This window comes from Rhinolophus ferrumequinum, chromosome 13 (assembly GCF_004115265.2).
Source record: "Rhinolophus ferrumequinum isolate MPI-CBG mRhiFer1 chromosome 13, mRhiFer1_v1.p, whole genome shotgun sequence".
Lineage (NCBI taxonomy): Eukaryota > Metazoa > Chordata > Mammalia > Chiroptera > Rhinolophidae > Rhinolophus > Rhinolophus ferrumequinum.
The window spans coordinates 19,810,498-19,827,157 of record NC_046296.1 but is presented as its reverse complement, the minus strand read 5'-3'; the positions used below and the strand labels follow the sequence as shown (position 1 = coordinate 19,827,157).

The following is a 16,660-nucleotide window of genomic DNA, read 5'->3' as shown; positions in this document are numbered from 1 at the left end:
CTGTTAGTAGTTGCTTGGTATATTTCAGTGCTCCCTGATTGGGGGCATAAATATTGATGACTGTTATGTCTTCTTGTTGTATAGTCCCCTTTACCATTATGAAATGTCCATCTTTGTCTCTTGTTATCTTTTTCACCCTGAAGTCTATTTCATCTGATATCATTATGGCTACACCTGATTTTCTCTGGGTACCATTTGCTTGGAGTGTCAATTTCCACCCTTTCACTTTGAGTCTATGCTTGTCCTTGTAGTTGAGATGTGTCTCTTGGAGACAGCATATGGTTTAGTTTTTTGATCCAATCTGCTACTCTGTGCCTTTTTATCGGTGAGTTCAGTCCATTTACATTTAGGGTGATTATTGATATGTGAGGATTTCCTGTCATTCTATCTTTAGTTTTCTGGTAAGGCTGTGTCTCCATTGTTTCTTTGCCTTTTTGTTGTTGTTTATTATTTCTGTGTGGTAGTATTCTATGCTGTTTCCCTCTGTTTCTTCTTTTATTACAGTATATATTTCAGTTCTGGATTTTTTTTGAGTTACCCTTAAGTTTATGTAAAAGAAAGTTTGATAGTTAGAGTATTCCATTTTCTTCAGCACGCTTACTTTCTCCATTCCCAAATTCCGGTTCAGGCCTTTACTCTCCCCCTTTTTATGTTTTGGTTGCCACAAATTGTCCCTGTTGATGGTGGTCGAATAACCTCCTTTAGTATTTCTTGTAGTGCAGATTGTATATTAGAAAATTCCTTCAACTTCTGTCTGTCTGGAAAGGTCTTTATTCCTCCTTCATATCTAAAGGATATCTTTGCTGGATATATTATTCTTGGCTCATAATTTCTCTCTTTCAATAGTTTGAATATTTGGTTCCACTCCCTCCTGGCTTGTAGCGTTTCTGCTGAAAAATCTGATGATAATCTAATGGGCTTTCCTTTGTAGGTTACGTCTTCTTTTCCCTGGTTGCCTTGAGGATTCTTTCTTTGTCGTTGATTTTAGACAGGTTCAATACAATATGCCTTGGAGAAGGCCTGTTGGGATTGAGGTAATTAGGTGTTCTATTTGCTTCTTGGATTCGAGGATCCAGTTCTGTCCACAAGTTTGGGAAGTTCTCATCAATAATTTGTTTGAATATATTCTCTGTTCCCTTCTCTCTTTCTTCTCCTTCTGGTATGCCCATTATTTTTATATTGCTCTTTCTGATGGAGTCAGAAAGTTCTTGTAGAGTTCTTTCATTTCTTTTAAGTCTCAAGTCTCTTTTTTCTTCCATCTGTGTAATTTCCAGGTTTCTATCTTCGATGTCACTGATTCTTTCCTCCATCTGGTCAACTCTACTACCTAAGCTGGTTATTTCATTCTTAATTTCTTCTATTGAGTTCTTAATCTCTAGAAATTCTATTTGGTTCTTTTTTAAAATTTCAATCTCTTTCGTAAAATGCTCATGTTGTTCTTTGATTGTGTTTCTGAGTTCATTAAACTGTCTTTCTGTGTTTTCTTGCATCTCATTGAGTTTTTTCAGAACTGCAATCTTGAATTTTCTGTCATTTAAGTCACATATTTCCATATCTTTAAGTTCCTTTTCTGGAGACTTTTCACTTTCTTTTTGAGCTGTCTTGTTGCCTTGGTTATTCTTTTTACTGATTTATTATTTCTCTTCCTAGACATCTACAGGAGTGGCTTCTGCAACACGTTGATAGGAAGAGGTCTTTCTTTTGTTTTCCAGTACTTGTTGGTAGAATGTTTTATTTTCTCTCCGACTGCAGCCTTTTTTTTCTCTCTCACACGGTAGTGCTATGTTTTCTCTGCACTATTCCAGCTTCTCACACAATGGGGGTATTCCCTGGGAGACGGGCTTCTCCTCTGTTAATAGTTCGCCTGGGTCACAGGGCGCAGTGTCCATGTGGGTATGTGGAGAGCTTTTGAAGTTCCAAAGCTCTTCCTGCACCAGATTCAGAGCCCGTATGTTTCAGCAGTTCTGTTTACTCCTGCAGGGATTCTCCTAGATAGGTGGGGCCAGGGGCGGGGTGAGTTGTGAGAGGTGGCCCAGAGCAATGGCAGCGACCACCACCACAGCTGGTCCTGCTTCCACAGCTCCCTCCCCTTTGCCAGAACTAATTGGGCTGCGAATCTGTGTCTGTGGTCCACAGTTCTCAGAACAGCAAATATTCTGTTCTTTTGATCTGACGCTGCTACTGTTCCACCGGGCAGGTGGGGGTGGGGCGAGCACTGGGAGGGTAGGGAGGGGGCGGCTAGTCTCAGTGCCTAAGGCTTCCGTTCACTGCTCGGCAGTGAGGGCTTAAACCACCATTTTCAGCCTTCTTCCCTCAGTCTTTTCTCTGAGGTCTCTGCCGTGAGCGTTGGCTTCAGCTGTGTTATACGCTGCCCCCTCAGCCCTGTGGGGCATAAGCGGAGCCCTAGCAGTCCGAGTTCTTCCCTCTCCCGCAGCTGCGGTAGTTCCGGGATGCAGCGAGCTTGGAGCACTGAGCTAGGTCTGCGTCCTGCACCCGTGCGGCTCCGTCTCTGCACTTCTCCCTTCCTTCCTCCCCCGCTCGCGCGATTCGCCCACCTTTAGGTGAATTCAGTAGTCGGCCTCTTCATCTTGCCTGTCTGCTGTGCAGGGAGTCCTTTGTGGAGTTATGGTTGTTCGATTAGTTGTAAATTCCAGGGGAGCTTTACAGAGGCTCACCTCACGCCGCCATTTTGATGACCATGAGTATGAAATTTATCAGGTAAACAATACTAGTTAGCCAAGAGTTTTTTTATTATGAATGATGTTAAATTTTATTAAATGTTCTTTATGTATCTGTTGAGGTGATCATATGATCTTCCTTCTTTAATCTGCTAATGTGGTGAATTACATTAATAGATTTTAAAAATGCTGAAACAACTTTGCATTTCTGAAACAATCTATCCTGGTCATGGTCCATTATCTTTTTTTTTTTTGTTCATTGCTGGATTCAGTTTGCTGATGTTTAGTTTAGGAATTTTTTTGCATAAATTTTTCTGAGTGATAATGGCCTGAAGTTTCTTTTTCTTATATTGTTCTTTTAAGGTTTTGGTATTTAGATAATACTAATCTTAAAAATACTTAGGGGCATATTTGCTCTTGCTCTAGTCTCTGAAAGAATGACAAAAGATTGAACGTTATCTGTTGCCTGAATGTTTGGTAGATTCATTTGTAAAACTGCCTAGACCTAGTATTCTTTTTGGTGTTACTTTAAACTGCTGATGCAATTTAAAAAAATATTTACAGGACTTTGAGACTTTCTCTTTCTATGTGAGTCACTTTTAGTGATTTATACTTTATAGGAGTTTATCCATTTCTTGCTAAAAATTATTGACACATTTTCTATAATGACTTTTTTTTCAAAAAATTTCTTCTCAACCTATTTATGTTTCCTTTCATTCATAAGGTTATATTTTAGTATTTGTGACAGAAATTGTCTATTTTTTTTAATCTTTGCAAAGAGCCAGTTTTTAGCTCTTTTCATTTTCTATTGTGTCCTTGTTTACTAGTTTATTAATTTCTTTTTAAAGATTATTTCCTCCCCTCTATTTTTGTGGTGTTTATTATATTTTTAACCTCTTAAGTGCTATGCCTAGTTCATCAATTTTCAAACTTTCCTCTTTTCTAATGTAAATACTTAAGGCTATAAAATTACCTCTAAGTACTGCTTTATGCATCCTGCAGGTTTTGATAAATGGTATTTTTGTTTTAGTTCTGAGTATTTTCTGATTTCTTTTATATTCTTTTTGACACCTGAATTATTTAAAAGTATGTTTTAGAAGTTCCTAACTTATGTTTTAAGTGATCTTTTTGTTATTGGTTTCTACCTTAACTGTACTATAGTTCAAAGAATGTAGTCTGTGTTTAATGTTTCTTGACACTTGCTTTATGGCCTAATACAAGTTCAGTTTTTATAACTGTCCTGTGTGTACTTGAAAAGAAGTGTATTGTGTATTCTACAAATGTGTTTTACATATAATAAGTCCATTTAGATCAGACTTGTTAATTGTGTTAGTCAAATCCATTTTTCTTCTGATTTTTGTATGTGTGTGGTTTATAAATTTCTGAGAGAGGTATGTGAAAATATTCTGCTTTGTTGTAAATTTTGACGGTTTCTCCTTATGATTCTGCCTACTTTTCCTTTATATGTTGGATGTTCTCAGACACAAAGAAGTTTAGAATACTTATATCTTCCTAGAGAAGTGAATCTTTTAACAATATATAGAGAACTCCCATTCCTCTGCCTTTTAAAATTTCTACTAGTTAGTTTTGCCTTAAAGTCTGTTTTGACTCATGTTGATATAAGTACATCAGCTTTCTTTTAGTTAGCATTTGCCTAGTATAACTTTTTCTATCTTTTTACTTTCAATCTTTCTGTGACTTTATGTTTTAGGAGTCTCTCCTATGAACAGCAAAGAGATCCTGTTTTTTTTTTTAAATGAATTCTTATAATATTTTAATCTTAACTAGAGAGTTGGAGAGCCCAATATATTAATTGTGTTTATTTATATATTTGGATTTATTTCTGCTATCTTATTTTGTGTCTCTAGTAGTCCTGCCCTTTTCCTTTTATCTCTTTTGTTGTTTTTGGTTGAGAGATTTCCCCCCCATCCCTTTTTCATTTCTTCTTCCCATTTAGGTTTCAAAACTATATATTATTTCTATTCCTTTAGTGGTTAGTATAGAAATTTTAATATGTCTATTCAACTTAGCAAAATCTTGATTTACTTGGTATTTATAGCCTCCTCCATAATATTACAAAGAATTCAGAAGCTTTAACTCCAATCACGTACCAGTTTACAAACTTTTGTTTACTATTTTAGTTCTACCATTATAAAATACATTTTTAAAGCATTATCTTTTAAGTAATCAATTTTTCTTTTAGCTATACCTACAGTTATTATTTATTTTCATATATCAGACTTCCTCCTCGGGTCATCTTCTTTCTTTGTGAAGTAGAGCCTATAGAAATTCCTATAGTTAGCGTCAGTTCATTGTAAAATTTCCTCACTTTTTAATTGTTGTTTCAAAATATTTTTATTTCACCCTTATTTTGGAAATGCTAGTTTCACTGACACATTTTCTGTCAGCACTTTGAAAATATTATTTGACTATCTTCTGGCTTCCATTATGCTGTTGTGTTCCTAAATATGAGGACTGTTTTTTGTTTTTCTTTTAATTAGTTCTGGATAGTTCTCAGTCATTATCTCTTCAAATATTTCCCATTCTCTCTATCATTTCCTTCTGGAACTCTGATTAGATCTACATTGGACCATCCCTATTCTCCATGGCAGTTGAACTTTCTTTCATATTACTTGTTTCTTTGTGTTTCACTCTGGCTAATTTCTGAAGATACATTTTCTAGTTCACTAAGCCTTTCGTTGTTTCTAATGGCTATTTAACCCCATCTATTGAGTTTCGAATCTTTATCTTTAAAAGTTCTTTTTTCCCCAAATCTACTTGTTTATTTTTGAAAATCTTGTTTCTTTGCCATATTTTTAATGCCTTTTATGTTTTTAAACATTTTTCCCCTTAAAGTCCTATTTCTGATAATTCTGCTTTCTGTTGTTTTAACAGGTCTGATCTACAGTTGGTGTTTCTAGCAGACTCTTGCTCATGGTGTCTTGTTCCTTGTGTGTTTCACTATTTTTAATTTTGAACTCATGTTCCTTGGAACATGATCTGAGAGTTCTTTGAGGTCTGGATGAAAGGCACAGTTTTTCAGAGAGGATATATGTTTACTTTTACCAGATGCTCGAAAACACTACAGACCCAGATTCACTTAAAACTAAATGCTCAGCTTGTGGTTTTGGGCTCCATAGTTTGCATTTTGACTCCTTTTTGCTTTCTCATTTGCCCCAAAGATTTCTTTTTCTTTTTCTTTTTTTTCTTTTTTCTTTTTTTTTACATTCCCATCAGCTCAGTCATTCATTTAAAAAGGATTTTAAAGATATATGTTAAATTAGGTGTTTTTACTTGGAGTGGTTCTCTGGTCCTCTAGATCAGTGTCTTTCCTCTAGAAATCAGTGTCTTTATTATAGTTTTTTAATTTGACAGTCATGTTTGTCTTCATGTAGGTTATATTTCCTTCAGGACTGCAAACTCTAACTTTTTGTCTTGAAACTTCCTATGAGCATAAATTAGTCAATTTGTTTTCTTCCTTTTTTACTCAATTCATTAATATACCACTTCTCTTAGTCCTCATACTGCGTCCCTTGTTTTGAACCGTAGTCTCTTCTTTTTGTCTATCCTTGCAGAGGGAAGTCCTTGCTTGTCAAGTACTGGGAGCTCAGATGGCTTCTGCATTAGTGCATGGGCTTCTTCTAATCTCAAACTCAGAGACAAGGAATAAGGAAACAGTAAAGGGCTGCTATATTTTTAGGAATCCAGTACGGTGGAGAATTAAGAAGGAAAGCAGGATCCGAGGCTTTTCTACTGGGCTGAAGAGTTTGTTTGCTGTTTGTTGGAGGTTGTCAGGCTGTCAGGGCCACAGTCCTTGCCTATCGACTCCAGTGTAGGAGTCTTTTAAGCAAAGGAGAGCAGACTTACCCACCGGGCCCACCAGGAGGGGTGTTAGTTACTTTAGGGAAGTTTCCAAAGTCTTGGCTGTGTGGATCCTCACCTTGTGGGTTCAGACACCTGATGGTTCAGTTTGTTCAGGGCTGGAGACATATTGCTCAAGTCTCTAAACCGAGTTTGCCAGTTGATGAGATTCCAGTGAGAAATATTTCTGCCTAGGGGTATGGCCTTGGATAGTGGTCCACCCTCTATAGGCTCAGCAATTGGGAAGCCTCGTTGTCATTGGGAATGAGTGAGGAATTAGAATGAGGAGAGGTAATTCTGTGACCTGAAATTTAGCGGCAGCTGACCAAAATGGATGGATACAGCCATCTCTAAAGTTAGGGACAGTTTCAGTCCCTAATCCTGTGTCCCCTCTCCCCTGATTGTGCTAATGTGAATGACTGTCAACAGTCAATCTTTAGTCCTCTTTTTCTCTTTTTCCAGCACTGACCATTCCTTTTTTTCACCGACATACTCTTTCTCTCGATGTATGTATACAATCTACCCAATTAGGGTTAAGGCTTAGTGTTGGAGCCACTCTTCCCCTGTGAGGTGATTTTGCCTGTCCTTGCTCTGAACCACCATGCATCGATTTCACGGTCTAATTCTCCGAGGACAGCCCTATTTCCCTTAATTCCAAGTTCTTTGGGGGAATGCCTCATTGCAGCTCATGAGTACTGACAACAATTTATCCAAAGACTTAGAAGCAAAGGTTTTCTGAGCAAAGGAATCAATTACAGGGTGTGGCTCCCAAGTGAGGAAGCATTTCCAGAAGGCATCCAAGGCAGTTAGTCTCAGGACTCATGGTTGTACCGCTGAACTTGAGAGTTTGAGGGGGAGTTCTTTTAACTTTAATTGCATCAGCTGTTTTACCTGTGCTTTTGTATGTATTGGATGTGCTAATTAGGAAGGTACTCGTCTCCTTAAAGTAGGTTTCCTGAGGACATGTATCTGGCAATATTGGTTTAGCGAGAATTACTGTATATGCTTGAAAGTAACAAAACTGTACTTCTTTAAAAATATCTCCAGTTCAGATGTGTTGCCAGGGCAGCCTGGCCTCCCCCCACTCCCATTAGTTCTGATTAGGGAGGTTTGATGCCTGTCACTGCGTGTAATCTGGACCTTCCTTTGTGAGTCATTCCTTCTCTCATTTTCTCAGAGCAAATACAAATCGCCCATCAAATGACAAGTGAAGGCACAGGGGAGGCAAGGGGAGGGAAATCAGAGCCGAAATCTGTTAGCTATTTGGAGTAATTGGTTATTTGCTGTGTTTGCTGGTTGGGAAGCAGAGCACATACTTTACGGTCTCTCCTGTTACGGGGGCTGGAGTCACCCGCCGATATTGGATCCTGGTTGCTGGAGCCCTTGGCTCCGGGCGCCTTTCCCCCGCTTGGCATTCCTGTGGTCTCTTCGGGGGTGCAACCCCCCTCCCTCGATGCACACTGCAGGGGGGACAGCCCGGGGTGAAACTGGTCTGGCAAACTCCAGGGCCTCATCAGGGAGGAGGAGGCCCCAGTCCCCTCCAACCAGCCCTCCTTGCCTCCCCCTCCACCCCACCAAACCCCCCTCTTCCCTAGAGGGGAAACCCTGGTCCATGAAGGACCTGTTTTCCCATCCAGAGAAAAAAAGTTTCTTCTCTTCCCAGAGGAAAATTGTCCGCCCTCCTTGGAAACCTACAGGACAAGAAGTTCCCTCTGAGGTCTAATTTAATGCCTTTTTAGCCCTACGGGTCCTGTCACCGGCCTATCCTCTCCTGCCCCCTAGCCTGAGTCAAAACAGTGCTTAGAACTTGGTGCAGCCCTTGTTTCTGAGTACAAGCCCCCTGAGGACGCTCAGGGAAGCTTCTTAATCTGCCCAGTGTCTTTAACACCTCTCACATTCACGGAGGCCTGGGGAAACCAGACTGAATTAGTAGCAAGTTCAAAGTACAAAATATTTGAAAAGTAATGTGATTTTTGTATATGAAAATGCACACAGTAACTAGAAAGTAGGTTGACTTTGGCACATAGTAGGCACCCCCAAAATACTTTTTAAATTGAATTTAAGATAGCTAAGATTAGCGTCTGCAGTTTGATGAATGCTCCTGCAATTCTGGGAAGGTCTTCAAAAATAGTTTTTCTCTGAAGTACATTGTTGGAACTCTTGTTAAGCAAAACTATCTACATAAGCAGAAGGAAGGTAAGGTAAGCTTTGGCCCAGGCCCCTACTGGAATCATCACAGATCCTGAATTAGTGATGTTGCTTTCTTCATAGGGTTGAAGACTGATGGAATCTTCTTTCATTCAACCTACTGGATAGATTGCTCTGGGCTTTCTGTACGGGTGTATGGGGACATGCTGTCCTCAGAGGACCAAGTTATAAGCTTACGTATCCACCTTAGGCTCCTGAGTTGGGAAAGGGCTAGTAAGCTGGGATTCCCCTCAGGGCCCCACCCTATCTGGGTGCCCCATCTGGAGCAGGCCAATAGTCGAATTTCAGGTCCTGACCCTTCTCTGCTCACCATCTGCTTGACTTTGCAAGATTTCAGGCACATTTATTCACTGAGCCTTTTGGAAGCAATTCAGCATCTTGGTTAAAGGTCTTCCCTTCCCTCCCACCTCTGCTGGGCCAGCTTGAAGTTGGAGAAAGCAGAGGAATGATCCCCCTTCAACAGATATGGGGGCAGGACTGCAGAAAGTGTCAACAAGAGGTTGAAAGCCCAGTGTTCCACTTGTGGAAATAATTAAGTGATTTTTGTTATGAGTGTGTAGAGTTCTGCTGAATCAACATGGTAGCTGGCTGTGGGCATATGTTTGTGTGGTTTTGGGGGGCATGAAAGGTTTAGTACGCATGGGATAGGATAGGTTTGAAATCGGGGTGTCTGCATGTCTAGGGGTTGGTCCGGTCTACACAAAGATGTGCACTTGTATGTTACCTCTGTCTCTGAGTTTGTATTCGTGGGTGCATGAGCAAATAGGCTCAGTTTCTTAAACCTCAGAACACTAATGGGAGAATTAGAGGAATCATCGTATCATTATTCCAGTTATGCAAATGTCAAGTCATGGGTCAGCAGTACTGGGGATCAAACTGATGGCTTTGGCGATATCAACAGGAGCATTTATCATGGTAAACTTGACCGGTCACAGAATATCTTTGCAGACATCAACTCAGAGCCTCACAATAACCCCAATGTTGGGTTGTTATGTCATTACTATCTTGATGATAATGGTTTGTGTTAAGAGAGAAATTACTTTCAATGCAATCTAGATGTCTACCTCTGGCTTGACAGAGGCCTGTTTAAAATTATAAAAAAAATAATGGACTGTTTTTTTAGAGGTCGGTGTATAGTTCCATACAGTGACCCAAGGTTTAACATTATAACTTTGGTGATAAATAAATTTGACCAGGAACTTTTCTCTTTGATTGAAATGGTCATCGTGGGGAGAGAATGTGAGTGATACGATCCCCCTTGTCCCCCACTTTCCTCACTTCACAGACAGGCAGGCTTAGATGATTGTCAATTTTTGCTGCCCATAATCATGAAATGTGTTAGGCCCACTGAATGAAAATGGGAGATTACATGTTCGGAATGTGCTGTGCTGATTTGGGTCTTCGGAGGGATTAGGGTACCCATTAGACTGGATCAAGCTTGCAGAAGCATGTGTTTGTTACATGGCTCTAGCTGTTCAGGAATTGAACGCTATTAGCTGAAATTGGAGAGGCCGCCAATCCATGCCTTGATCAGACTTGCTTGCTTGGCTGGCTGAACGATGAGGCACCTTGAACCTTGGACATGGGGAAATCGAGTTTTAATGGTCAGACTTTTTGCCAAAGCCTGAGATGATACTTCAACAATCAAGCCTTTTGCATTTGTTTCTTGTCCTTGCCCTGGTCCAAGACTGGATGCTCAACTATTGCAAAATGAGATCAAGAACACACTTGGAATTAGAGAACATCTCTGACCAGTTCCCTTTTGGAGCTTTGGGTTATGGGGTTCCACTGACATCAGAGAGTTGGTTGGCTTTGGCATGTCTGGGTTAAGACATGGAAGCGTTGTCCTGTTTCTGTGGGGCTCGTTTTCACGGGTGTGCTAGCTTATTCTTGGACTTCCTGAGGAAGAGTAGGAAGAAGTGGGCTTGCAGTAACTTCATCAGAAGCCAGATTAGTGAAATAGCAGGAATGATATTTTCAAATCACATCTGTGAGTGTGTTAAAAATATAATTTTATTTTTCTGTGATTCAACTTAATCTCTCTGTTGAGCTCACGTTTTTCCTGATGGCAGGAAAGTCCAGGTATTCTTCAAGAGTGTAGATTTCAGCTCAGTCAGTTTTGGACTTTTCCTCTTTGTCCTCACCCCTGGGAGGCCACTAAATCATGGGTTGGGTTTCCAGAATGTCATGACTTCCATGGGGCGGGCCTCCTGGTCACCAGCATGTGTCCTCCCTGAATCTATAGGTCCACTGGTTTCTGAGCACACAGCACAGTCAACATCTTGTTATCTTGGCCACAAGACCCTTTCAGGTTCCCTGGCTCTCTCTTTGGCCTCACTTTCAAGCCCTTCTAAGGAGCATGGGACAATTTGTCAGCTGTTTCATGACACTCCGGGTCTACAGGAAATGACGAGGGCTTCCTTAGGCTCTGTCCTCACGACTCCCTACAACCATCTTCTGCTGTGCTCCAATTCCTCTGGCAACTTTTAGGTGACTGCTGCTTCCCAGGTCCCCAAAGTTCTGGAGGAGTCTCTCCCGTATATAACTTTGGAGCTAATGCTGGGGAGGCAAAGTGTGGGGGTAGATTATCAGAAATCACCACAAATCTCTAATTCTTGTTTCTTCTACCCTTCTACCCCCTCTACACTTATGTCTCCTTTGTATAGGGTGGGAAAACTGGCTGGACAAACATCTTTGTGAACCTATATATATTTTTAATGGCATGTCGTCTGCCTTTGGAAATTTAAAAGTCAAGGATCACCCAGCCCTCTGCTCTTTAGGGCATTCACATATCTATCTAATATTTACTGGACTGCAAACATGTGCCAGGCAATGTTCTAAGTACTGGGGACATAGTGTTAAAAAAGATAAAGATCTCTGCCCTTATGGGAAAGAGACACAACGGACAAGTAAATGCCTAAGTAAAATATATGGAACATCAGATGGTGATAATTGCTAAGGAGAAGAAGCAATTTTTCCTTTTCTTCTGGAAAAAGAATTGCCGGGAAGGAGTCATGATTTAAAATATGGTCAGTAAAGAGGGTAAAACAGATTACATTTGAGTTAAGACTTGAAGGAGGTGAAGAAGTCACCCATGGATCTGTCATGGGATAGAGTTCCTGCCACGGGAAGAGCATGTGGGTGCTGAGAATGTTCAAGGACCAGGAAGGCCACTGTGGCTGGAGCGAGGAAGAAAGTGGGGGACGTGAGATTCAGGGCGGTGTGAGGGGCTCCTCGTGAGAGACTTTGGCTTGTTGCTGTTGTAAGGGCTTTAGCTTTCCTCTGAATGAGTTGTCAAATCATTGGAGGGATTTGTACAGAGAGGGGATGTGTTTGATGTGTGTGGCTATTGTGTTGAGAATAGATTTGGGGGCTAATGTGAAAATAGGGAGGACAATTAAAAGATTGGTGCAGTGATCCAGGTGATGGAGAACCAAGGTGGTCATGATAGGGGACCAGTGGTCTGATTCTGGCTATGTACTGAAGATGGTGCCAACAGGATTTGCTGATGGATGGGATGTGGGGTATGAGGAAGAGGAGTCCAAGGTGATTGCAGCGCTTTTGGCTTGAGCATCTGGAAGGAAGCAGTTGTCATCTACTTACATGAGGAAGACTGTGGAAGGCGCCGGTGGCTGGGGTATGATCAGGAATTGGAATCTGGACATGGTGCATTTGGGAAGCTTATGAGACATCCAGTGGGAGATGTGACGTAGGCAGCTGGAGTTCAGAAGAGTCATCCAGGTTGGAGAGCTCAACGTGGGATTCATCAATGTGTATGTTATTTAAAGACAGAAGACTTGAGGAGAACCCCCAAAGGAGTAAGAGTGGACGGGGAAGAGAAGAGGTCTGAGCAAAGAGCCCCAGGACAGTCGGGTGGTCGGAGAGTGGGTGACAAGGAGCAATCAGCAAAGATGGAGAAGGCGTGGCCAGTAGGCGGGAGGATCACCACCGCGGGGCTCTGCAAGGCAAGGGGGGTATTTCAAGGACAGAGGAGTGACTGCCTATATCCAACACTGCTACTAGATTGATCGTGGAGGTCTGAGTCACTGTGACCTTCACAAGCATGTCTTGGTAGAGCAGAGAGAAGGGAAAAACAAGAATTGGAGACAAGTGTAGATAATTCTTTCTAGGAGTTTTTCTATAAAAGGAAACAAAAATAAGGTGGAAGCCCAAAGGGGAAGTATGGCCAGACGTACTTTTTTTTTAAATGATGGAAACCAGTGTCATATGTTTGAATGCTGTGGGGACTGATCCAGTAGTGAGGGAAGTCTGATGACGCAGCAGAGGGTGAGGAGAATCATGGAGTGGTGTCCTTGAGTAGACCAGAGGGCATGGGATCCAGGACACGAGTGCCAGGGTTGGCTGTGGGTTGGGGTGCAAGTACAGCACCCATGGTAACAGGAGGGAAGGTAGGATGTCCATCCACTAGTCTACATTTTGTCTCAGTAGCTTTGCCTACTCGTGTAAATGGAATCATATCGTATATGGTCTTTTGCGATTAACTTCTTTCATTTAGCATAATGTTTTCGAGTTCATCCATGTTATAGCATACATCAATTCTTCATTGCTTTTTATTATCAAATAATATGCCATTGTATGGATATATCACATTTCCTTTATCCATCTTTCAGTTGATAGACATTGGGCTGTTTCTCCTTTTTGGCTGTTTTGAACAGTACTGCTATAAACAGTCTTGTACAGTTTTTGTGTGGGCACAAGTTTTCATTTCTTGGATATACAACTGGGAGGGGAATTGCTGGGTCATATGGTAACTTTCTGTTTAATTGTGTGAGGAACTGTTAGGCTGTTTTCCAAAGTGACTACACCATTTTACATTCCCACCAGCAGTGTATGAGGATTCCAATATCGTTGAGTCACTTGTGCATTCTGGAATAATCCAGCTTGACCATGTCAGATCTACTGCAGCAATCTATTTGTTTGTATGTCATTTAGGACCTTTACATCTTTATTCAGGAATAGGATTAATCTGTGTGTGTGTGTGTGTGTGTCTGTCTTTGCTAGGCTTCACAAAATGAACGGGAAACTTCATCTTTTTTCCATGCTGTTGAACAAAGAATGATTTATTCTTTGAAAGATAGAACTTACCCCAAAAGAAACCATCTTGGCCTGGTGTCTTTCTTTGGAGGTAGTTCTTTGAAATCTCTTTCACTTTCAGGGTTACTGATCTCTCCATGTTTTCTATTAGTTTTGAGTCGATTTTAGCAAGTTATATTTTTCTAGAAAATTATACACTTCATCTAGATTTTCCAAGGTTTTGTCATTGATTTGGGTGTAGTAAATCTCTTAATGTTTTTATTCCTATAATTTCTTTTTATTTGATCTTTTTCATTCCTATGGTGTACCCACTTTTCAACATTAGATTTGATAAATGTTTATTTTATTGGTCTTTTGAAAGTTTGTTCTGGGGTTTAAGTATCAATTCTAATGTCCTTCTTCTTTTTAATATATTAATTTCCACTTGTCATCTTCAAATTTTGGTCTTCCTAATTTTTCTTTCTTGAGTTAATCAGATTATTTATTTTTGTTCTTTTTGTATAAAAGTAAAAACTTCAAGATTGACTTTTCCTTCGAGTACAGACTTGGCTACCACCTACAAATTTGGGGGTATAGCCCTCTGACTGTTGGTATTTTCTAAGTATCTGTGATTTTAGTTTTGGTTTTCTCTTTGAGCTAGGAGGGTTTTAAGAGTATGCTTTACATTTCTAAAAGGTTGGGATTTTTAATTTTCAATTTTTTTTATTAGTTTCTAATTTTATTGCATTATGGTCAGAAAATGTGACTAATAATAAGTTTATTTTTGGGAATTTACTGAGATTTGCTTTGTGGCTTTTAATTTTTTCTAAGTGCTCCAGTGGTGCTGGACAAGAAGGTATATTTTCTGTTTTTAGGTTACATAATGTTTGTCTATTTAATTGACAATGTTAATGGTAGTGTAAGAACTTTCCCACAGCTGTTGTGTTCCTGTCATGTCTTTGTACAAAACACACTGGTTGTTGCTTATTTATGCCTGACTCTGGGCTTGAGTCATACCCTCAAATCTTTAAGTATCTGGACTAGGGGAAAAAATAAAGAGTTAGGAGGAAGCAAACAGCGAAATGAAATTCCATTCTAGCTGTTTCTAATGATGTGCGTGTATTTGCCTGTGTGTTAATTAATATGTGTATTTTGGGGAGGTGTATATGCATTTCAGCGTACATATCCCTCGAGCATGTCTGTGTAATACAGTCTTCCACGTGTTGGTGATTGTGTGAGTTTGATATGCATGCCTGTGTATGTTTATTGTTCCATAGTATCTTCTCCTTTAAATTGAATATAAAACATCAGGCCTAGCGTCTGCCTTGTCCTATGCTGGGTTTTCTTGAGTGGTTGTAAGTTGGAAAGCTCTGCTATCCTGTGTCTTAACCTATCTGCACCTCTCTTCTGGCTGCAGAAGAACCTCCTGGTAAGTTAGTCAGACAATGATTCTCCGCAGACTGAGCCTGGCTCTGACACCTGCTCTCTGTGCTGTGTGTCTGGGGACCACATTCTGGCCACACAGAAGTGTTAGGGCCACACTTCCAAGATGGGTGAGACTCTGAGCACCTCATTCCACCCTTTCCCCACTGTACCTGTTCAGGTTCCCTTGGCCTGCCTCCAGCTGATGCTCACCTTTAATAACCTGGGACTCAAGGGACGGGGCATTGGTTCAAACCACCAACATTTCCAGAAACTCAATGGCAGATATCCAATTCATTTTTTAGAATCAGAGCAGGCTCCTGGGAGAACTAGCTCACCCACTCGTGGAGAGATGGGCTCTTCTACCATGTTCTTGGCCCTTCCCATGGAACTGGGTGAGCTTTAATGGTACTCACAGGTACAGACCAAGTGCCCAGCCCTGGGCAGGTTTTGGGGGAGGCCTGGGGAAGAGGGACCATCCCACCTCCAGGGAGCTTGCTGACTCCCTTGGTGACAGGACACACACAGACATGACACAACTGGAGGCGCATTCTAGACACAAGCGCTCAGAGGGCCTGTGGACCTAGCATGTGCAGGGGGAGTTAAAAGGTGGGGAGGCCAGTACGTGCCACAACAGCGCTGTCCATCTTTTCCTACAAATATCAGGAAGTGGAGGGAGGGCAGGGCAGAGAGTGTGCTGTCACAAACTTCCTTTCTTCTCACCTCATTTCTTCTATGTAGCATAATGTCTTTTGAATAATGGGCATTTAGTCAGCATTTGTTGGTGTTCAGAGATTTGGCTTTGATTTGACCCTGGTCGGGGGGGGGGGGGCTAAGTTCTGATTTCCAGTACTTTGTTTTTCATTTGTTTGTTGAGGGGCAGGGAGAATAGCTCTTTGAGGTCTGAGTTTTCCTGGGTCTACTGCATTTTATTCATAAATCACACATTATTGACATTTTCCTCCAAAAGTTGTCCTATGTACTGTAAGATTTTAGCTCACCATGTCCCTGGAATACAGGGGGTAATGCAACGATTATGCCCACTTTACAGAAAGAAAAAGGAAAACCCGAGAGCTTAACAGAATTACACAATAAATGGGGACAGGGCCCCGGCCAGAGCCTCTGCCTCTGAATACCGGGCAGGTGTTCAAACCATTTTTCCAGTCTGTACAGTCTTGGCCCCTGGAGAGGCACGAAGTACCTGCTCTCTGCTCCCAATAGGGGAGCTTTGAAGTCCAGGCCGGCTGTCAGCCTTGCTAGGTGTCCAGTCCAGAAGGACCTCGCATGGCACATTCTGTTTCTGAAGTGATTGGTTTCTTTATATCCTCAGGAGGAGGAATTCATCGATTGGTGGAGCAAATTCTTTGCCTCGACTGGGGAGAGGGAAAAGTGCGGCTCTTACTTGGAAAAGGACTTTGACACTCTACAGGTGAGTCCTCTGCAACTGTTCTCTTCAT

General features: G+C 41.2%; 1 protein-coding gene across 23 annotated transcripts in view; it reads left to right on the top strand.

Moving 5' to 3' along the window:
- Positions 1–16,660, top strand: part of DYSF (dysferlin) — a 207,617-nt gene that overhangs the window by 160,125 nt on the left and 30,832 nt on the right. For 16 of the 23 annotated variants that reach the window (XM_033124795.1, XM_033124787.1, XM_033124801.1 and 13 more), the window contains one exon: positions 16,534–16,632. In XM_033124795.1, coding sequence (XP_032980686.1) covers positions 16,534–16,632 — 99 coding nt within the window. Of the gene's footprint in view, positions 1–15,198; positions 15,211–16,533; positions 16,633–16,660 lie in introns of all 23 variants that reach the window. The other 7 variants (XM_033124779.1, XM_033124791.1, XM_033124786.1 and 4 more) reach the window with 1 other exon arrangement.